Below are 23,552 nucleotides of genomic sequence, written 5' to 3' on the forward strand. Positions count from 1 at the left end.
TTTTAAAAAAAATTACTATAAATGACTGCTTAGGAAACAAAATGAAATACTAAATCAAATTTGTTATTGCTATAAAATACTAAGCACATTTTTACAGTGTTCAGTTTTACAGATTATCTCTGTAACTTCTACAAAAACATTTTTTACATGCATAAAAAGCTTTTGAAGTTTTTCTCTACTATATCTCAATTCTCTTCCTCTCTCCCAGTTCCTTCTGCTGTTCTGCCTAAAATCATTCATATTCATTTTACTTTTTGAAACAATAAAACAAAGAAAAAGGAACGCTGATTTGTGAAATTAATATCTGAGTTCTCATTTAATACAATTTTCATATTCCAAGCCAAATGGACAGTTATTCTGAATCTATAATATGCAATTATGAACTTATATCACGTTAAAATATAAGCACTTCACTGTCACTATTTCCATGGGTGTCATAATGTTAATATTTGTATTAAAAACAAGATATAACTCATAAATAACAACAACAAAAAAAAAGACTCAGCAATTTACTTTGGCCAGGTAGAGACTTCCGGAATATTCATTTGCAAGTTAAGAGGTGTCTAAGTAAAAGAGGTGCCAAAGTGAATTATTACGCTATTCTTGTTATTTCATCCTTTAGGTACTTAGGTTCCAGTATAGTTAGAACCAAAAGCCAAACACATTTCATAGTCTGGGCTCAATGCCTGGAAGAAAAGAGCCCATATGCTTAACACAGCTATGTAACATAGCCTACTCTTCATTCTTTGTTCACAAAATGTCTAGGACTGAAAGAGATGAAGACTGAATTATACTTTCAAATCAGAAGACACTGATCCTAAGCAGCACAGGTTGAGATGGAATAGAAAAGTAAGGCGGGCAAGTCTGGAATGAGCTCAATGAATGCTACACTGTGTTTCATATCTGTAACGGCAAGGAGAGGAAAAAAAGGAAGGAATACTCTATTATACTGGGTATTAAACAATCACTTTCTTTGCATAAATGACAGTTCAAGAAAATAATACGTTATCCAAGAAGGTACTTCCTGGACCTAGTCCAATATTTAAGTTCAAGTATTCATCAGGGCAAATGTGTGAAACCTGCAAGTACTGACTATAACAACGAAAAGTTCTTAGCATAAATTAATTTAGATACTTGGAATACCTTTTAGATTAGTCTTGTGAAAATTCATCTTTTTAACTACAGAGGGGCAATTCTCCTTGGAACAGGACAATTCTCCTTCTGACTTCTTTTTCAACTTTTTTAATGATGAGGAACATTTAGCAAGGTTCAGGTCTCTGAAAGGAAAATTAAGAAATAAGGAAAGCTTGTTTTTCAGCAAGGCGTGCCAGCATACATTAGATGGTATTTTTTAAAAGTCTAGCCTCCTTTTAATTTAAACCCCCTTGCTCATTCAATCTTTACTGCTTTCTAATTTTAAAATTTATTTCAACTGTGTAGAAACAAATTTCAGTGCACTAATTTTCTTTTATTAGTCTTACTCCCCCAACTGCTCACTAAATTTATAAATACAAAATGTCAAATAAAGAGCAAAAGACCAGTTAAACCATATATTGACAGAGAGAATAAAGCAGAAAGCTAAGATCAAGCAGGTCTCTGCTCCCCATTCTCAGTTTCATATTCTGATTCTATTCTCTTCTTCCTCTCACAGAACTTTACTGAGTTTTATACGACATACACTTTTATACACCCTATACTTTTAGAGGTGGTTTCTCATTTTGGGAAAACTACTATTACGATATAGGATATCTCATATGACCATGCATTCTGAAATTCCATCTATATTATGGCAAAGTAGTAATTCAAATCATAGAACAAAAACTGTGTAAAACTGTATTTCATCAACAATGCATCAATAATTGGATGACCAGTTTTATTTCTTTTGGGAAGCAGAAAGAAAGCATGTACCTTGAATTACAGAAACAGAAAATGTTGATCAAATACATCTAAAATTGAGTTTTGATCTAATCAATATAATTCAGACAGTATCACAGATAACCATAAAGTTCAAGAAATGCATCAGAAAAAGAGCTGTACTCCAAAATAAAGCACAGCTGGGATATCAGCATCACTTACGGTAACTCCGGCAGCCCTTCGACTTGTTTTTGTTTAGTACCATTCAACATTAGTAAGGCTCTCTGAGAGTCAAAACAAGGCCGCTGTCCTATTTTCTTTGATATCTGAATCTTTCCCGACCCAAGCACACCAGTTTTCCCCAAGGCTGGTAAATAGGAATATACCTGTTGAAAAATAATATCGCATTATTTTCTCAACTACAAAAACCGCAGTAAAGAGAAATTATTTGATTCATTTCATTATTACATTTGGTTATATTTTCCTGGTTGCATCACTATGGTTGCCACTCTATCTTGGTTGAACATAATAAAATATTAAGAAAGCTAGCTTTGTGTCATAGTCAATATACCATGTGAACAAACAGAAAAATACCTTCTTAAAAATAATTATTTTTTTCTAATTCAATTTTGATCCTCATTTAAGAAAGCTCTTTTGATTAGTCTTATGCCCAATGTGTATGATTCATTTGCATATTTCATATGTATGATTTACATACAACTGGTATTTCTTAATTTCCATTTTGATAATGCCTTTTTTTTTTTTTTTTTTTTAGCAGAAAACAAGTCTTTCTTCAATAGAAAACAAAATAAGGAATAAAAACATCCTTAAAGGCAAGGATTGCTGCAAAACAGAATTTGCCTAATCTGACCAATATACGTATTTCTCATTTAATTAAAAAATTGCTAGAGCTACCGGATATTAATATCTAAAGACAGCCAAAATAAAACTGGAAAACTTTAAATCAATTGTAGCTTATATGCAGAATATTTTGCTTTTTAAATACCATTTAGAATTTTGTTGGATCTAGTTTTTTCCAAAATAATAACCTCACATACAAATTTTATTAGAGAACAAGGATTTTTTTACTTTTCTATGATTAACCCTTGGCTATGCTCAAAAGAAATTAAAATCTCTTTTTCTTTTTTTTTTTGTTGTTGTTGTTGAGACAGGGTCTTAGTATGTCACCTAGGCTAGAATACAGTGGTTATTACAGGTCACTGCTGCCTCGACCTCCTGGGATTAAGGATCCTCCCACCTCAGCCTCCCAAGTAGCTGGGACCACAGGCATGTGCCACCATGCCCAGCCAATTTAACTTTTTTTAGAGACAGAGTCTTGCTATGTTGACCAGGCTGGTTTTGAACTCCTGGGCTCAAGGGATCCTCCTGCCTCAGCTTCCAAAAGTGTTAGAATTATAGGAAGGGGCCATCATGCTCCACCTTAAAATTTCTATTTGGTGATTATCTTCTCCAAACTGCCCCTGGAGAAGGGGTCTCACAATGTTGTCCAGGATGGAATGCAGTGGCTATGCATAGGTGCAATCATAATGCACTATAGCTTCGAATTCTGGGGCACAAGCAATCCTCCCGCCTCAGTCTCCTGAGCAGCTGGAACTACAGGCACTCAGCACTGCCGCTGGCTTTCACTACTCTATTTTGAGATAGAAATATATTAGCTTTTATGCAGAATTGAAAGATTTATGAATTAATATATTCTGCCTACTTACTTGAAATAACCAAGAATATTTTAAAATTCAGTTTGTGGGCCGGGCGCAGTGGCTCACGCCTGTATTCCCAGCACTTTGGGAGGCTGAGGCGGGCAGATCACAAGGTCAGGAGATCGAGACCACCCTGGCTAACGTGGTGAAACGCTGTCTCTACTAAAAATACAAAAATATTAGCTGGGTGTGGTGGCCGGTGCCTGTAGTCCCAGCTACCAGGAAGGCTGAGGCAGGAGAATGGCATGAACCCAGGAGGCAGAGCTTACAGTGAGCCGAGATCGCACCACTGCATTCCAGCCTGGACAACAGAGCAAGACTCCGTTTCAAAATAAATAAATAAATAAATAAATAAATAAAATTGAGTTTGTGAACTCACTTCAGAATAGAGAGGTGCTTACCATTTTCTGAAGAGAGAGTGGCTCAGAAGACACACTACCAGAGCTCTGTAGACACAACTTTTTAAAGACTGCCTCTGCAACAAACATTTGAAGCCAGGAGGAGGAAAAGGAGCAAATGAAAATCTCTAATTCCTGTGAAGAAAAGTCTGGAGAACATAAGGTAAGTCGATATAGTTACTGCTGTATCCTATATACTTTTTCCATAGGCTATTTCCTTAGTGAAGTTTATTCCATCAAATCAGAGTTCTTATACCTGTAAGATTCATACACATGATTTTAACCCATAAAAAACAGGCAATATCCCTATTCCTTGACTTTTAAGAGAAAATATTTAATGGTACATGTTCTCACATTTGAAAAAACAATCATTAGGTTTGATTATTTCAGATACAAGTCTTGAAATTACATATATACAGATTAGGTAACATATGAATATATACAAGGGATTTTATTTATCACTATACTTTCCAACTACCATTAAAGATCTCTTCCCACAATAGGGATGCTCCTTTGGAAAACCAGTAATTAGTTTTTAAATGAAATACTAGTATTTAATTTGCAATGATCAGTACCAAATTGATAGGAAGAAAGTAGACTGCTTCCTATGACAACACCCATGAATCTTATCACTGCAGAAAAGGACGAAAGGCACAAGGTGAAGAAGAAAAACATGAAACAAGAGCATGTATAAAGAAGAAAAACATGAAACAAGAGCATGTATAAAGACTTCCTCAGAAGTGTGCACCCACTCTACTATGGGGGATGGTGGACAAATTTTTTTTTTTTTTTTTTTTTTTTTAAAGACAGAGTCTTGCTCTGTCGCCAGGCTGGAGTGCAGTGGTGCGATCTCGGCTCACTGTAACCTCCGCCTCCCAGGTTCAAGCAATTCTCCTGCCTCAGCCTCCTAAGTAGCTGGGACTATAGGTGCACGCAAGATGGTGGATAATTTTAAATGATGAAACAAAAAACAAGAAAACATCAAAAGCCTCAAATCTCTTATACAAAACCTCAAGTACTTCAATAAGATGAAAACGCGTAAATATACCCATGAATTGAAAGTGATAAAAGAGTGACTATTTCCCATGTGATCTATTTAATATTATAAACTATTAATATTATCTATGTAACGTGATGAAAATACAACAAAATGACAATAAAAGAATAAATAAGACCAACCAAGAGGATATCAAAAGAGCTAAAATTACAAACAATATAAAAAAGTTGTGATATTATACAATAAGGCAGATTAACTATAAATACTGGAAGAATAAAGAATAAGTCAATATAATTAGCAAAATAAACATAATAAACAGAAGAGAAGAATTAAAATTGTAAGCATTAAGTTAAAATATAGTTTCAAAATCAGACAATGATAAACTTAATAGGAGTACAAGGCATAAAAGCTGGCCTCCCTATTCGGGATGGAATTCTTTCAGGGCGAAGAGAATGCAGACACCCAGTCAATGTCCTGCTCAGATGCCTTCATAAAAGGCTGGGGATCTAGTGTCTTGTAGTCCTTGACCCTTGACTCTGATTTTTCATGAGTGGATGGGAGAAGTAAGGGAGGATCTGCTCTCAGGTAACATTTGTTAATTTCTGGTTGCCACATTGGGGAAGGGGATGCTATTGGCATCTAGTGGGCAAAGGCCCAGGATGCTACAATACACAGGACAGCCTACAATACACAGGACAGCCCCAACAACAAATAATTATCCAGCCCAAAACATAATCAGTACGCAGGCTGAGAAACTTGCCCTGACTAAAGAGATCTGATGCCCATGCCTTGTGGCAGCTTGTTATAAGGAGTGTTTAAACCTTTGGCTTCAGGTCTGATGTTAACCAGATACAACTAACCCCAAACAGATAATATTATCATTGAATTTAGATAATCCCTTCCAATATGGCCTCTACAGAGACACAATTTTTTTTTTTTTTGAAACAGAGTCTTGCTGTATCGTCCAGGCTGGAGTGCAGTGGCGCGATCTTGGCTCACTGCAACCTCCGCCTCCCGGGTTTACACCATTCTCCTGCCTGAGTCTCCCAAGTAGCTAGGACTACAGGCACCCGCCACCACACCCGGCTAATTTTTGGTATTTTTAGTAGAGACAGGTTTCATCGTGTTAACCAGGATGGTCTCAATCTCCTGACCTTGTGATCCGTCCACCTTCGTCTCCCAAAGTGCTAGGATTATAGGTGTAAGCCACTGTGCCCGGCCAAGATACAATTTTTTTTGAGTTGGAAAGGAGAAAAGAATTACTTACAACCAGTTTTCTTGCTACTACTGAGGCTCTGTTAATATTATCTAAAAATGTACAAGCAGTAAACTGAAGGATAAGAATCAAAAGATAATATGAACATTTAATCTCTAATTATATACATTAAAAAGCCTTCTTTTTTAGTGTACTGCAACCAATTGATCTCTTAACATAAGAACTCTAGACAGAGGCAAAAGCAAAGCAGAAATAACTTGCAGAGTTCAAAAGAGCTGGTCTCACATTGAAATTTACAAATGGGGTTATTTATCTAATAAGGATCATATCTGATAGGTTTATAGATATAAGGAATACAAAGTACTAATATGACAGATCCATATATTACCAGGTTACAAAGTCAAGGGGAATAAAAAAAAAAAAAAACAGATGAACAGGAGAACACAAGAAAATTAGCCCGTGGACTGTAAGAACTTTAAGAGAAGGGTCATACTTGTAGCCCTTACAGTATATAGGTCATTAATCTGTACAGAGTAAACATTTAGTATTTGACAGATGAATGAATGAACGGTTAGCAGATACCAATAACTCCTAATAGAGAGCCAAGCCAGGACCATCTTTTTAAATCAAGTTAATGAGATCATGCTACTCCCTTGTTTCAATAGCTTCTAACTCCTTAACAAGGCTTACAAATCCCTACACAAACTCCCTTAACCCTTCTTTGGCCTTATTCTGGCCTCTCTTCCCATCAGCCAGGCACCAGAAGGTCTCAAACAGGCCTTCTTTCCTATTCAGAGTTTTGGTAAATGTTACCTTCTGACTAAAAACACTCTGTACTGTCAAACTTCTACTTATTCTTCACGTTCTGCATTCCATGGTCATACAGTATAAAAGTAAGTTCACCAATCTCAACACCTAGTTTTTCCTGTTCAGAGCACTTATTTTAAATGACATATTTATATTAACTTTACAGTTTATCTCTCTTAAAGTTAAAAAAGAAAAAAAACCCACAAGGACCATGTTTTGTTTCCCTCTTCCACTGTATAGAAAAGCCTTTAGCTCAATGCCTGGTAGAATGCCAATAAAATTTTGCTGAATAAACGAAGAGAACAGAAACATTTTGGCTGAGAATTAGTAATGACACATAAACATTTATATTTTGAAGTCTGAAGCATGGAAAGAAATTAAGAGATAAAGCAAAAGTGAATAAAGGTTTGGAAAAAGTATTTATCAGGAAATAATGATGTAATCTGAGAAACGGAAGTTTTATTAAAGGTCTACAAAGATATGAAAAAAAAACTATAGTAAATTTTTATGACATCTTCTTTCCCACTGAAACAATTGGAGGAGAAATATGTTTAAGTCAGGATGGGCAAACTGTGGTGTGCTGCCTGTTTTTACGAATAAAGTTTTACTGGAACACAGTCATGCTGTCTATGTATTGTGTATGGTTGCTTTCTTACTAAAAACTGCAAAGTTGAGTGGCCTGAAGAGACTGTAAGGCCTAAAAAGCCAGTAATATTTACTGTCTGGTACTTAACATTGAACAGTTTGTTAATCCGTAGTTTAAGCCACTACATAAGGAATTTCAAGTAGGCATAAAAAAGAAATTTCAGATAACTTGACCTTAAAATACAGAAAAGAAAATTTCTGTCCAAAGTGTTCAGAAATAACAAAGAGTAGCATCTATATGGAACTGATGAATATGAGATCTGATGGAAAAAATTTTATTTATCTTCTAAAATATCTGTTGCCTTAATTCTTGACAAAACAATTATAAACTAAAAATTACACTAAACTGAAATGAATTTGATAGATGTGAGTCTGAGTAGTGTCATAGTATGAATTTTGTACTTCTGAACTAGTAAAAATCAGAACATCCAGTTTACCATAATTGAGAAAGATGGATCGATATTTTCAACTGGAAGTTACATAACAGTGAAATTATAACATCTTTACTAATGACTTGGAAAAAGCAAAAGATAGTAACTGAGTAGAAGAATAATGCAAAATAAATGATTTTTTTTTTAAAAAAAGAAAGGAATATCAGCAGAGAAAAGAAATGAGGAAAAAAAAGAGGTGGCAGACAATGAATTTTAAAGTTCTTCATCAAAATATGAACAAAACGAACATTATTACAACACCCCAGAATTTTGATTGTGTGTGTGACTAACATGAGCTTTAACTCAACCTTAGTGTTACTAATTCTGTCAACGGATTATTTTGCTCCCAAATATCTATTAATACATTTGATCACTAACATTCAAAACTTTAGATGAGATTTAAATTGTCACTAATGAAAAGTATTTTTAAGCCTTTTTCTTTACCTTTCTCCAAGTGTACACATGTGCACACACACACACGTGTGTACACACACACACGGTTGGTTAGGCTTCAAATTTGGTTATAGCTAGGCAATTTAAAAGTTTTAAACATTATTTTTTTGTTGTTGTTGAGAAGAGTCTTACTCTGTCCCTCAGGGTGGAGGCTACTGGTTTATGATAAAATGTTCACTTGATTTCTGTCTCTTGACAAAGGTTAAACATCAACCTGCACTAACAGAAAAGAAAAAAACTAGACAGAAAATAGAAAAATACTAATTTGAATGATTTTTAGAAATATATATTTAAAACTTTTGGCTGGGTGCAGTGGTTCATACCTGTAATCCCAGCACCTGGGAAGTCGAGGTGGGCAGATCACCTGAGGTCTGCAGTTTGAGACCAGCCTGGCAAACATGGTGAAACCCCCATCTCTACTAAAAATACAAAAAGTTAGTCAGGCGTGGTGGTACACACCTGTAATCCCAGCTACTTGGGAGGCTGAGGCACAAGAATCACTTGAACCAGGGAGGCAGAGACTGCAGTGAGCCAAGATCATGCCACTGCACTCCAGCTTGGGGGAGAGAGTAAGACTATGTCTCAAAAAAAAAGAAAAAAGAAATAATGTTTAAAACTTTTAAATTGCTTACCTATAACCGAATTTGAAGCCTAAGCAACCAACTGCGTGTGTGCGCATGTGCACGTGCACACGTGTACATTTTGAGAAAGGTAAAGAAAAAGGCTTAAAAATACTTTTCAATAGTGACAATTTAAATCTCATCTAAAGTTTTGAATGTTAGTGATCAAATATATTAATAGATCTTCGGGAGCAAAATAATCTGTTGACAGGATCATAATAGTAACACTAAGGTTCAGTTTAAGTTCATGTTACTCACAGAATCAAAGTTCTGGGTTTTACACTTGTCACGTAAAAACTGAAAATAACATTGGATAACAATGTCCTGCTTTAAAGTGAAGGGAAACTCAGAATATTAGTGAAGAAAGCACTGAAGCAAATGTATAACAGGTAATAGAATCCTTTTAATACAAGGCTTATTATATTTCATGCATTTGGCTAAACTATAAGATAAATTATAATTCCTTAAGGGCAATTACTATGTATTGGAAACAAGACATATAACTATACTGATAATCTCTAAAGCCACTGCTAATCCTCTACTAGGTCTCCAAACTCAAATTTCATTAAGGAATGAAAACAGGAAATTCCGTTAGTCAAATGCTTAGTTCCCATTCTAGAAAATAATGCCAGAATTCTGTTTTTTGAAAAGGATAAAAACCACTAAACTACCTAGTAGGAATGGTGGGAAAGAAATGTAAGAGAGGGTTCTGCAGGAAGATTGAATGTTAGCTAAGAAATGTTAAAGTCATGCAACAAAGGACAGCTAGTCCACAAAGGGAACTGTAATCACCCCCTCAGCTCAATGAAAAAGAAAGAAAAAAAGATTTATCTAAAATGCTTCAGATAAAAATCTTCTTTGGTAGTATAAAAAGAGAACTCTCTCTGCAGAGGCATCATCGAATAAATCCTGAACCCAGTTATAACCTGGATTCCTATTCTGAAGTCTCTCTTCAAAGTATTAAAGTGATTGACAGCATACTGAAGAATGTTTTTATATAAAATCAAGATACACTGAAACACATGTGTAGTAGAGTACTTATTTGGCAGTTTAAAATATCAAGTATATAAAAGTATATAAAAGTCATCTTTTATAGCTAAGAATCACAAAAAAACTTACTTGGTTTAAAATGTATTCATTTCAGGAATTAAGGATTACAGAAATAAAGAAATAAAGAAAAAAAAAAGGGAAGGATAGACAAAGACTCTTCCTAAACTGCCTATGGAGTTTGGGAATCTACATAAGGTCTTTACAGAAGCCTCCTTCAGTCTAGAGGCCCAAACAATTGGGTAGAACTTTTCAACTTGTGAAATGAGTTCTGCCATCATTTTCTTAAATAACACTCCCTTCCCCCTTTATTTTAGGGGAGACATTAAAGTAGGTAATGGGGAAAAGGAAGAGTGAAAAAAATTATCCATATAAATTACTTCTGTTTGCTTCACCCATGTTCATTTCTTGTTAGAGCACCAGACTCAATGGGGAAAAATAGTAGCAAGTTTTTGTTTGTTTTTTTAAAGAGACAGGGTCTTGCTCTGTCATCCAGGCTAGAGTGCAGTGGCACAATCATGGCTCCCTGCAGCCTTGGACTCCTAGGCTCAAGGGATCCTCCCACTTCAGCCTCCAGAGTAGCTGTGACTACTGGCATATGCCACCATGCCCAGCAATTAAAAAAAATTATTTTAAAAGACAGAGTCTTGGCCGGGCGCGGTGGCTCAAGCCTGTAATCCCAGCACTTTGGGAGGCCGAGACGGGCGGATCACAAGGTCAGGAGATCGAGACCATCCTGGCTAACACGGTGAAACCCCGTCTCTACTAAAAAAATACAAAAAAACTAGGCGGGCGAGGTGACAGGCACCTGTAGTCCCAGCTACTCGGGATGCTGAGGCAGGAGAATGGCGTGAACCCGGGAGGCCGAGCTTGCAGTGAGCCGAGATCCTGCCACTGCACTCCAGCCTGGGCGACAGAGCAAGACTCCGTCCCAAAAAAAAAAAAAAAAAAACAAAAAAAAAAACGGACAGAGTCTTGCTATGTTCCACAGGCTGGTCTCAAACTCCTGGGCTCAAGAGATCCTCCCACCTCGGCTTCCCAAAGTAGGCTGGGATTATAGGCGTGAGCCACTGCACCAAGCAAAATAATTATATTTGAATAATAAATATATGTGGGGGGAAGTCTCCTGTAATGTTTAGAGGAAAATAAGAATGCAAAATTACATATACAGTATGAATTCAACTATACAAAAATGCTTAGAAATACCAGAAAGACATTAAAAAGTTAACAACAGTTACCTGTGTAGGAACAATAAGGGTACTTTAAGTCTTTCTCTTTATATTGTCTGTTTGTACCTATCTGTGCATGTATCCATAACAATTTCAAGGAAAGCTTCAAATGAGCATATGTTAAAGCTTACAGACTGCTTAAAAGAAAATCAAAACTGATTTCCAGAATGGTTCTGAAAAAAACAGAACATAGATAAACTTACCATCACACGAAAGAGAAATATAACTTCCTAAGTCATCAGACATGTGTCGCATCACATTTCTACCCATCTTAAGACCAAGGAAAATCCAATAATCTATTGCTGCTCCAAGAATTCCAGTCAATAAGTAAGCTAGTTCATGTTTGAAGACCTGACATTAAGATACAAAAAAATTACCAATATATATTACAATATTGAATTTCTATTAGTATTTATTTTGAATATGTTTTGAGGGGTAAAACATAGTTATTTAAAAATACAGGATATGTAATGATAAAAGGTATTCTTAAGAACTCTAACTAATTCTCTCCCCTCCATCTTTCTCTCCACATGACAAGAGTTAATAAAGCAAATTTTCCAAAGACCTACAACTTAACAGTTCAGAATAAACTTTAATTTCATCCAACCTATCAAGTTTGTCAGGCAATAATTCCATTAAAATAATGAGAAAATACCTGGTTTTTGTAGATTTTTATAAATAGGAGAGATATGACTATAAAAGAAGACAGATTTATCTACCCCCACTGTTTATATATAGAATTATTCTTTACATTTCTCTATATGACATTTTCCAGAAAGACCTGAGAAACCTGATGAATAGAAGCTCTAGTAAACAAGATTATTCATTTGCTATAATATACTGATTCAAATTTTTATTTAATTATATATCAAATACTAATTACCCAACTGAGAGATGTAGAAATCAGTTTTAAAAGTATATCATTGGCTGGGTGCGGTGGCTCACGCCTGTAATCCCAGCACTTTAGGAGGCCAAGGTGGGTAGATCATGAGGTCAGGAGATCGAGACCATCCTGGCTAACACGGTGAAACCCCGTCTCTACTAAAAATAAAAAAAGTTAGCCGGGCGTGGCGGCGGGCGCCTGTAGTCCCAGCTACTCAGGAGGCTGAGGCAGGAGAATGGCATGAACCCGGGAGGCGGAGCTTGCAGTGAGAGGAGATTGCGCCATTGCACTCCAGCCTGGGCGACAGAGTGACACTCCGTTTCAAAAAAAAAAAAAAAAAAAAGTATATCATTTTATATGATTACTTTCATAATAAATATCATTAAATTCTTATAAGAAATGTAACAAGGCATACAAGCCTTCTAAGTGTGCTTTACCCTAGTGTTTGAAAGTATTTTTCTAATCTCTAAAATTCAGTAGAAACTATGAAGATGAAGAAATGTGAAAATAAAATTTTAAAAACACCACTGATTGAAATACAAACGCTTTTTCAACGCATTAAAACCAGCTGAAATTCTTATGTTCTTGTTATTTGTTGTCTAGGCATGTTGGATATGTAGAAAAAAATCACTAATAGTTGGGTAAAAGGCATATGACGTTTTAATAAATGCTACAGTAACAGATTATAACTATGTTCTCCCATCTAATTTCTTTCTCATTAATCCCATATTAGGCATATATTATGCTTAAATAACATAAGTATAATATATAACATAATTTACTGTTCATGTGTTATAGTTAAGATTACAGTATAAAAGGATCTAAGAACCTGATCTATAACGAATGCATCTAACATTACTAATAAGCTAATCTATTATCACAATATTTATTAAAACCTTTTCACATGCCTTTTACACAACTGCTTAGTGATTTTTTCGCATATCCAACAAGCCTAGATGACAAATAACAGGAACATAAGAATTTCAGCTGGTTTAATGTTTTGAAAAAGTGTTTATATTTAAATCAAAGGTGTTTTTAAAATATTATTTTCACACTTTGTCTTCACAGTTTACATGGAATTTTACAGATTAGAATAGTAAGTTTTTATATAAAAGGCACTTCCAAATCAGGTTCTTGGATCCTTCTATACTATAATCTAAACTAACACACTCATAAATAGTACATTATGTTATTATGTTATATATTACAGAATCATGTGTATTTCAGTGTATTAGTTATATATTACACACCAAACTAGCATATATTATGCCTAATATGGGATTAGTGAGAAAGAAATCCCCAGCACTCTGAACCCTCAGTGACTACTGGATTTGTTTCTCCTGCCCTCAGCAAACAAATTTCTTATATGTATATTCAATATTTCATTGGGATAGCATTCCATATCTACTAGCTCTAGCTAGCAGATAAATGATTTCAAAACCAAAGTTCAATTTTTGGTTTATTGTGCAAACATAAGCAAATGGTCCAGCAGCACACACAACCAGCTTGCCAGAACAGTGTTTATGGAAGGAAAACACATAGTCAGGACCAGTAGCATGTGTGCAGGTCCTCTGTTGTCCTATCACATCAGGGGCAGCATACTGCATTCGTGTAGGGCTAGACATTAGAATCTAGGAGAGAGACCCTTAAGTGTGGAGCTGAGGAGATTTTTAAAAGCTGCATGATTAAGAAAGCGGTGCTCTTCTTCTGACATGATCAGGGGCCAAGACAGCCAGCCAGATTCTAGCAGGTGAGGCTTCACAGGTGGCTGTCAATCCCACCCAGTCTCCTGCCTTGATAAGAGAGCTGAGTATAAGCCTTGCAGTTGTGGCTATATGGCATGGGAAACTAGCAGCAGCTCTGGTCACATAAGTAGCACCAACACCTCCCCTGGTGTGATTGGCAGGACTAGGGTCTACTGCTAGTCTCCAGAAAACACTGCAGGAAATCAACTCCATTCTTTGTAAAGCCAGTATCTTGCTTGATCACTCTGAGCAAGTTAGTTAATCCTTACTTCTCACCGTTATCAAGAGAATATAAAACAGAACAGTGAAAATATATAAACTACTAAATTGATTATGCCCATATGCACATATGCATCCACAAAATGTTCCTTCCAATATAACATGTATCTGAATATCAGCAATGACAGTACTCAGGAAAGAAGCAAGAGGTTGGTAAATTTTGATTTCTGAAAGTATTCTCCATCTCAAAGGTATAGTAAATCAAGATCACTTTAGACCACCCAGGCTCTAAGACCCTGGGCAGGAAAGAAGAATGTTAGCCCACAGAGTGAAGCCTTATATAAAAACACAATCCAGCTTTCTATCAATCAAAAACAACACTAAACAACAACAACAACAAAAAAAAATCAACCAGTTGGGACTTTCCCTCTTTCCTTATATAAGTATGTCATACATACAGTTAAAATCACAATAGAATATTAATATATTGCTTAATATTAAACTTACCTTGATATTAATGTTATTAGAGAGAGGGAAGAGGTCTTGCAGTGATTTCGAGGAATAACTATAGCTTTTTTACTATGATAAAAAAGATCCTGCCAAAGTTATTCTTGTTTTCATGTCATTAGCTAAACATGCACACTACTACACAGCCATAATAGCAAGTTTTTATATGAAAAGACACTTTCAAGTCAAGTTCTTAGATCCTTTCATACCATAATCTTAACTATCACACTCATAACAATAATAGGGCCAAGACAGTGTGCTATGGATTATACTCACTGCCACTTTAACAATACATCAACAATGCTATTCCTTCCAGTATAGTGGACATATAAGCTTTAGAAATAGATTACTAAGAAAATAGTAAATAAATCATCAAAGGAAAGCAGTTTTCTTGGAATACTGAAATATTTGTTAAAGCTGACAGACGAGAACATGAATACCCTAAGAATTAACAAAGAAATAAAAGGTAGACAAGATTTTGCATATATGATATATATCTACCTTAGAATTCCTTTCTAATATGTTAAACTCTATAACCAGACATTCTGTCAATACGGTTCTGTATCATCTGCCAGTAGAGGTAACTTCTAGTTTATAAAATTGACAATCTTCCAAAACTTGACTAATCTGTAATGTAGAACAAACTAGCATCTTGGCCTTGACTCCCAGATTAGGGATTTCCATGATATCCCACTGTAATACGTGACAAACTACTCTTCTGGAAAGACGGAAACATAAAGCACACACTGTGCCTCTTCCTGTTTTAAACACTGGCATTTGAAACATGAGAAAGTGTGGTGCGGTGGAGACTTGGCCTCTAGTCAAGGCTTTGCTCTAACAAGCTGTGACACCTTGAATAAGTTATTCAAACTCTTTATCAACTTTCTTATCTATTAATGTAAACTAGCTTACATTTCTACCTATATTGTAGAATTATCAATAGCACTTAAGAACATCTCAAAGAAAAGTGGGACTAGTAAAAATTGTACCTCCTCCATAACCTTGACACGGCCCACCTCTGCTCTTTGCCAAGGAAAGCCCAACGCTTTCTCAGATTAATGACAATGAAATTCACTGCCATTGTGTCACTCTGCAATACTTGCTGATTGACATTATGACAAAACAATATTAGCATAAACTGAGGACTTCTGTTTAGCTAATGACTTAAATTGAATACTTCAACTCAGCAAATCAAGAAACAAATGCTTTACAGTACAGAAAATGATGTCTGTGAACATGCATGGAATTCTTGAAACTGCAAACTGCCAAAAAGATTTAATTAAGTATAAGAATGAATTCTAGCAGAAAGGTAATACAATTTTTAAAAAGCAGTTTTATATCAATTTAAGCTATTCAAATGTTAAATATTAATTTGCAAAATTTAAAACCAGTTCTCATATTACAATGCTACAATTTATTGCAGACTGCTTCACAAATATGTTGCTTTTATTTATAAGTTTGAACAAAAATCTTGAAGTTAAATATGTATAAATCTGTTACTGTTTACATCAGAGCTTAAGTAATTTTTTATCTGTGATAGTCCTTTGAAGACTTAGTAAAATTGTGAAAACATCAGTTTTTTTATTGTTCTCAATTATAAATGAGCAATTTCATTTATGTAATCAAATGAATGAAAAAAAAGAAATGTTCTATAATGAAGACATTTTCTATCCTTAATGATTGCATTGTATAAAAAGTAAATAAAAAGACAGATGGTAATTTATAAAGACGCTATCAGCTTTAGCTTAAAAGTGCTATACTCAATTGGCAATGAGGTGTAAACAGTAGTCCTATTTCAGCTGAGTATTTTCAATTTCTGTAATTTGCAAAATCATACTTCCTTTTAAATCAGATACATGCACGAGACAGTGCCTACTCACCTGTTTATTGTTAAATAGGATTACTTGATCAAAAGAAATCTAGCTACACTCATGAGCAATCTTCCCATTTTAATGCTGATTTAGGAAAAAAAAATTAGTACCTCAAAAAGAACTTCTATTTTCCTGTCTCAGACAACTGAAAAGAATTTTTTAAAAAATCAGCAAGAACTTCTATTTCTAATGAAGGCCTAGGTAATTCAGATGAACCTTTTTTTTTAGAGACAAGGTCTCACTCTGTTACCCAGGCTGGAATGCAGTGGCGCAATCATAGCTCACTGCAGCCTCCAACTCCTGGGCTCAAGCAATCCTCCCACGGCAGCCTCTCAAGTAGTTAAAACTAACACATGTGCACACCGCCACACCTGTGTTTTTTTTTTTTTTTTGGTAGAGATGGGGGTCTCACTATGTTGCTCAGACTGGTCTTGAGCTCCTGGCCTCAAGCAATCCTTCCACTTCAGTTTATCAAAGTGCTGGGATTACAGGCGGGAACCACTGCACCTGGCCTCAGTTGAACCCACTTAGAGAAGAACACTAAAACTAAAAATGTTAAATGAAATATGCAAAACATTTCAGAAAAAAAAGACAATAAATTATGAGGAATTGCTACGCCAAGATCTAGTGAGGTACCCATGTGAGCCACTCAAAGATACCTGACTTTGCCCTGAGGACTTTCACTGATTTTAAGGAAGAATCTAGAATAAGAACTGTGGTTTCTGGAGCACAGGGGAAAAAAAGATTTAAAAAAAAAAAGAAAAGTCATGGCCAAAACCTCATCGGTCATAGGATGAAAAAGTGAAGGGCTTCATCCTCATGGTAAGAATGAATCAGAAACAAAACTAAATGTATATGGAGCACTTTACTTCATTTGAACCATCTAGAGTCCCCCAAACACAGACATTGGATTAGAATAGTCCTTAACTAGTGGTGCACCGAGGCACTTGGCAGAAGTTCAACAGAAATTCTTTCTGAGGGAAGATATTCGTTGTTTATCACATATTGTTTCTATAAATAACTTTTCAAATGCAATTTAAAAGCATATAGTGAATAACAAGCTTGCAAGAGAAAATAAAAAAGCACAAGAGAAGGGAACAGCAAAAAACAACAACAGAAACAGACCTATAAAGACTTCAGATATGGAATAATCAAGCATAGATAATAAAAGTCATTGCCATGTTAAAGACAAAAGAAAACCTTGAAACCCATAAAAACAAGTCATAGCGGTTTGGAACAGTTAAAAAGTCTATTACCTGGAAAAAATACACAAAATTTAAATGAAATGGTCATGTTTAATAATATATTGGACACAGCTAAAGAAAGAACTAATGAACTAAAAACTGGATGAAAATACTATCCAGAATGCGGCAAGTATAGAAAAAAATGTATCTATATGGGAGTGGGGGAGGGAGGGAGAGAGAGAAGGAGGGGGAAATGGTAGAGGGAGAGAGAGAGGGAGAGGGAGAGAGAAAGAAAGGGAGAGGGAGATATAAGGTGAAAAACAGAGAATATGAAGAAAAGGTATAATGTAAGTTTAATGGTAATTTAAAAAGTAGAGAAGAGAAAATGGATCTGAGGAAGTATTTGACTAGAAACTACATAAGCAGTTTCGTTAAGACAGAATAGACTTCATGGTAGTTTGATAACTGAGCTCTCCACCCTAACTACTATGCTTACGATCCCTGAAAAAGATATTACCTAATTAGCAGTTATAGGATCATAACCAGTAGTCATGATATATCAGTTATGAATAATAAGGTGACATTAGCATATATAAAGTAGAAACTTAAATAGATCAGCAAATCAACAAAGTCGACTCAGAAGGATTGATTAAAACAATTATTAAGTTTGATCCAACCCAACAGAAAAAATACATTCTGGTTCCTAGTCTTATATGGAGCCAAAAAGAGAACTTCAGTAAATTTCAGAAAGCAGAAATTGCCTAAGGTGCATTCTTTAACTATAATTCACTATTAGAAACTAACCAAAAAAAAGCACAGCCAAACAAACAAAACCCATCTATTTAGAAATCTTAAAACACCTTTTAAAAATATCTCTTGGATCAAAGAGGGAAATCAAAATTAACAATAGAAAATACTTTGAAAAAAACAGAGCACTCTAGGGTAAAGTATCAAACTATGAAATGAATGTCAAGTTGTACTCAATAGGTAATTTATATTAAGTGTATGTACTAGAAATGAAGACTAAAAATAAAAAAAGATTCAAGAAGATAGAAGAGAAAGTAAAAAAAAAAATTAAAAGAGCAGAAATGAATAACACAAAAAAGTAGACAATATATTTCCAAAGGGAGATCATTCTAAAAAGGAAAAAGGTGACTAATATTTATTATGCAACCAAAATGTGCCACAGTTATGTTGCTATACACTGTTATCCATGAGATGGATAATACACTAAAATCACTATATGTTAAATTTCTAATGACAGGCAAAATCGACTTATAAAGAAATATTTCAGAAAATAACTCAACATCAAAAAAGGTAGTTTTAAAATAATACTAATAATACTAATACATATTAGTATTTATTAGTACCCCCCAAAAATTGTATGGATTGACTCATTTATTTTTAAATCTTAAGTTCTTCATGAATCAAATTGTACAAAAGTAAAAAATCTAGAAAGGTTAGTAACTAGAGATTTCTTAGCAGTAACTATCAAATAACTCACTAGCTACTACATGCAAACATGAGATGATGAAGGAACCAGTCTCCAAGGGCCTTTTACCTTAAAACTAGATAAGTTAAATAGAAAACAATGATATATTTGGGTACATTTTAATTGTTTTCAAGTGATCCAAAGAAAAAAGGGGAGAGGAAAAGGGAAATAATTCAAAGTGCTTTTTCCATAGACTATTCATCTATAAATTAATCCTACTTACATCATTAGACTTGCATTTTTCCTTGTGAGAATATATAGTCCATTCCAAAAGCATATTTACTGGTTTGGTCAAAAGCCCAGAGGTTTCACTTCCTGACCAAAAAATTTCAAGAAGCATTGCCTTTCCTGTTATTTTCAGATTCTGAGAATCTGACCAGTCATACAACCTAATTAAAATATAAACAAAAAGTGTACCTTTAAGCCAATTTGATCACGACAATTACTTGACATCTCTGTCAAAAAAAAATGCTAGCAATTTTTGAACATAGATCATAAAATATAAAGATTATAACAATTATAATAAAGGACAAAATATAAAAAATGGCCTCAGTTCAATAAGTCATTGACAATGTATATATACACAGTAATCTACCTGCAAGTTTTAGAGCAGGAGTAAAACTTATCATTGTAGGCTCAGTGTTTAAAATTGGTGTAGTTTTCTACTTAGCATTCAATTACTAAAGAATTTTTTTTAAATCCTAAAAAATGAAAACACTCTTATATCCATCCAAATTAACAGTGGAAGTGAACTGAGGAAATTTTTTTAAACGGGCATATAAACCTTCACTCCCACTGAGAGTATCTGGAAATATGTTTTAAAAACAAATCTACTTTAAAATATAAAACAAGGTGACTTTTTAGAAATATATTTTTAATAATTGTAAAAAAAAATGGTGCATAAAAACAACAGAAATTTAGAAAAGTGTTATTTTTGCAATTAAAACTTACTTTTGACTCAGATATTGTACTTCACTTTCAATTAAATTAAAGAAAAATTTGAGCAGCGTCAGGTGGAGCACCTTGGAGCCAATATTTTCTGAAATTTGATGACAAAAGCTTTCATTGAAAAGGCAAGACCTGAAAAACATGAACCCAACAATCAATAACATACAAGCAATTCCGTAAGTAATCTGTGAACAAAATATTTCTCCTTCTAGAATATTGCTGGAATACTAGCCAGAATCCTTCTCTTTCTTACCCAAGATTACTTTCTTTTTCATTAGTTAGTAAATGAAGATTATTTAGGGCTACTTTTTTTAGAGTTTTTAAAATTCATTATTTTATTTTCTTCCTGTCTTCTAGAGCAGTCCTCTCCAACGGAACTTTCTGTGATGATGTATATGTTCTACTAGACACTTGAAATGTGGCTTGTATACCCAAGGACCCAAATTTTTAATTACTTAGTCTGAATAAAATTTAAATATAAATAGATATGGCTAGTGGCTACTGGGTCAGACAGCACACTTCTATAATATATTTTTAAAGAGAACAGAAGATTACTCAGAACTTTCAAGATTTATGAAGTAGTGTCTAGGTAACAATATTTATTACAATCTCCCACCTTTCTTATTGATTATATCAACAATGCACCGATAACTTTCTACCTCTGTCTCCACTTTCCCTGTCTTCTTTTTTAATACAACATTCTCAGGAGAGTCCTTAGTAGCTTTAAATTTAACTATTTATTTAATATTCAACCTGTCTATAAGATCCTTCATGCCCATATAGTTAATCAGTCTTTCTGAAAACTGTCAGAGAACTTACGTTTCTCTATGTATTATGGAATATTTCAAATATATACAAAAGTAGAGAGACCAGTATCCCTTAGCCCATTTATATTCCTACCACTTCGCCAAGCACCTCCCCAGCACCCAATTATTTTGAAATGAAATCTGGGTATTTTTGTTTAAAAGTCTATTTTTAAGCTGCCCCAAATCTACTGCCTGTAGCATCAATAAATTCATCCATTTATTAAGCACTTATATTCCAGGCATTATATTAGATATTAAGGATGGAGATATTTAAGACTGAACATCTTCTGTAAGAGGAAAGTTTAAAGAAAGAAAAATAAGACTGAGCAACTATCCTTAATAAAGTCACAGGACTGACGTGAGCGACAAACTTAAAAGAAAGGGCAAGAGGCCGGGCGCGGTGGCTCAAGCCTGTAATCCCAGCACTTTGGGAGGCCGAGACGGGCGGATCACGAGGTCAGGAGATCGAGACCATCCTGGCTAACACGGTGAAACCCCGTCTCTACTAAAAAATACAAAAAACTAGCCGGGCGTGGTGGCGGGCGCCTGTAGTCCCAGCTACTCGGGAGGCTGAGGCAGGAGAGTGGCGGGAACCCGGGAGGCGGAGCTTGCAGTGAGCTGAGATCCGGCCACTGCACTCCAGCCTGGGCGACAGCGAGACTCCGTCTCCAAAAAAAAAAAAAAAAAAAAAAAAAAAAAAAAGAAAGGGCCAAGAGTAAGAAAGTGGCAGCAGAGTTGCATTTTAAGGGAAAACTATGGCTGAGCATGGTAGCCCATTTCTGTAATCCCAGCACTTTGGGAGGCCAAAGTAGGAGGACTGCTTGAGCCCAGGAATTTGAAACCAGCCTGGGCAACACAGGGAGACTTCACCTCTACAAAAAATTTAAAAATTAGTCAGGTAGGTCTGGTGCAGTAGCTCATGCCTGTAATCTCAGCACTCTGGGAAGTGGAGGCGGGTGGATCACCTGAGGTCAGGAGTTCAAGACCAGCCTGACCAACATGGTGAAACCCCATCTCTACTAAATACAAAAAAAAAAAAGTAGCAAGGCGTGGTGGTGTATGCCTTTAATCCCAGCTACTTGGGAGGCTGAGGCAGGAGAATAGTTTGATCCCGGGAGGCGGAGGTTGCAGTGAGCCAAGATTGCGCCACTGCACTCCAGCCTGGGCAACAGAGCGAAGCTTCTTCTCAAAAAACAAGCAAACTACAACCAAAACAACAACAAAAATATTAGTCAGGTATGGTGGGGGGCATCTGTAGTCCCAGGTGCTCAGGAGGCTGAGGCAGGAGGATGGCCTGAACCCAGGAGTTCAAGACTGAAGTGAGCTATGATCCTGCCACTGCACTCTGTTCTTGGTGACAGTGAGATTCAAAAAGGAAAAGGAAAGGAAAGAAGAGAAAAGAAAAGGGAAAAAGGAAAGGAACAAAAGTGAAGAGAAGAGAAAAAGAAGAGAGAGGAGAGGGGGGGAGAGGAGTAGGGGCAGGGGAGAAGGGGGCAAGGCAGAGGGGAGGGGAGGGGAGGAAAGAGGAGAGGTGACAGGGGAGGGGAGGGAAGAGGAGAGGGGACAGGGGAGGGGAGGGAAGAGGAGAGGGGATGGTGGAGGGGAAGGGAGAGGAGAGAGAGGAGACAGGAGAGAGGGCAGAGGAGAGAAGAGAAGCAAAGTGAAGCAGTCAGGCATGGTGGCTCATGCCTTTCATCCTGGCACTTTGGGAGGCTGAGGTGGGCAGAAAGCTTGAACTCAAGTGTTGGAGACCAGCCTGGGAAACATGGTAAGACCTCATTTCTACAAAAAATACAAAACCAGCCAGGCATGGGAGCACATGCCTATAGTCCCAGTTATTCAAGAGGCTGAGGCTGGGAGTTTCAGGCTGCAGTGAGTCGATTATGCCATTGCACTCCGGTCTGGACAACAGAGTGTCTTAAAAAAAAAAAAAAAAAAAAAAAAAAAACTAGGAAATTTGGAAAACATAAGAGCAAAAGACAGGATACGGAGAATGATTGGACACACTCAGTAAAGTGGTGAAGATGAGAACTGAGACATATATAAGGGCTAACTCATGAAGGGTCTTACGTATTTCGCTAAGAAATTTGAACCATCTTCTATAGGTAGTTCAATGTATGTGAGTCAATGAAGGACTTTAACATGGGAAATGACAAGATCACTTTGGAAAGAGCATACTGTGGGAGTACTTTGCAAGAAAAAAGGAAAAAAGTAGACCCAAGATCAATAAAGCAGCTACTGCAATAGTTTACATAAGAAGCAATGGGAACTTTAAAATAAAGACAATTGACAGTGAAGAAAGGAATAGATTTGGAAATCATGAAGGATGTCAGCCACATAAACTCTATTTCCTCACATCATATACCTATGCTGGGCTCATACTGTTGGGCTTGTACTTTTGTGCTGGTATTGTGTTTACATCTCAGTGACTTTTAAAGTGCAGGAACTGTTATTTAAATCATCTTTTTAATCCCTAAAATGT

At 35.7% G+C, this 23,552-nt stretch overlaps 1 protein-coding gene across 9 annotated transcripts in view; it reads right to left on the reverse strand.

Annotated features, from left to right (window-relative positions):
- LOC105491962 (SMC5-SMC6 complex localization factor 1) overlaps window positions 1–23,552 on the reverse strand; it is a 94,201-nt gene that overhangs the window by 23,938 nt on the left and 46,711 nt on the right. For 8 of the 9 annotated variants that reach the window (XM_071097848.1, XM_071097847.1, XM_071097846.1 and 5 more), the window contains 6 exons: window positions 20,268–20,396; window positions 19,540–19,705; window positions 11,619–11,766; window positions 3,974–4,119; window positions 2,077–2,240; window positions 1,144–1,277 (listed from right to left, as the gene is read on the reverse strand). In XM_071097848.1, coding sequence (XP_070953949.1) covers window positions 1,144–1,277; window positions 2,077–2,240; window positions 3,974–4,119; window positions 11,619–11,766; window positions 19,540–19,705; window positions 20,268–20,396 — 887 coding nt within the window. The remainder of the gene's footprint in view (window positions 1–1,143; window positions 1,278–2,076; window positions 2,241–3,973; window positions 4,120–11,618; window positions 11,767–19,539; window positions 19,706–20,267; window positions 20,397–23,552) is intronic. The other variant, XM_011758753.2, reaches the window with a different exon arrangement.

The sequence above is a fragment of the Macaca nemestrina genome, chromosome 6 (assembly GCF_043159975.1).
Source record: "Macaca nemestrina isolate mMacNem1 chromosome 6, mMacNem.hap1, whole genome shotgun sequence".
NCBI classification, from domain to species: Eukaryota; Metazoa; Chordata; class Mammalia; order Primates; family Cercopithecidae; genus Macaca; species Macaca nemestrina.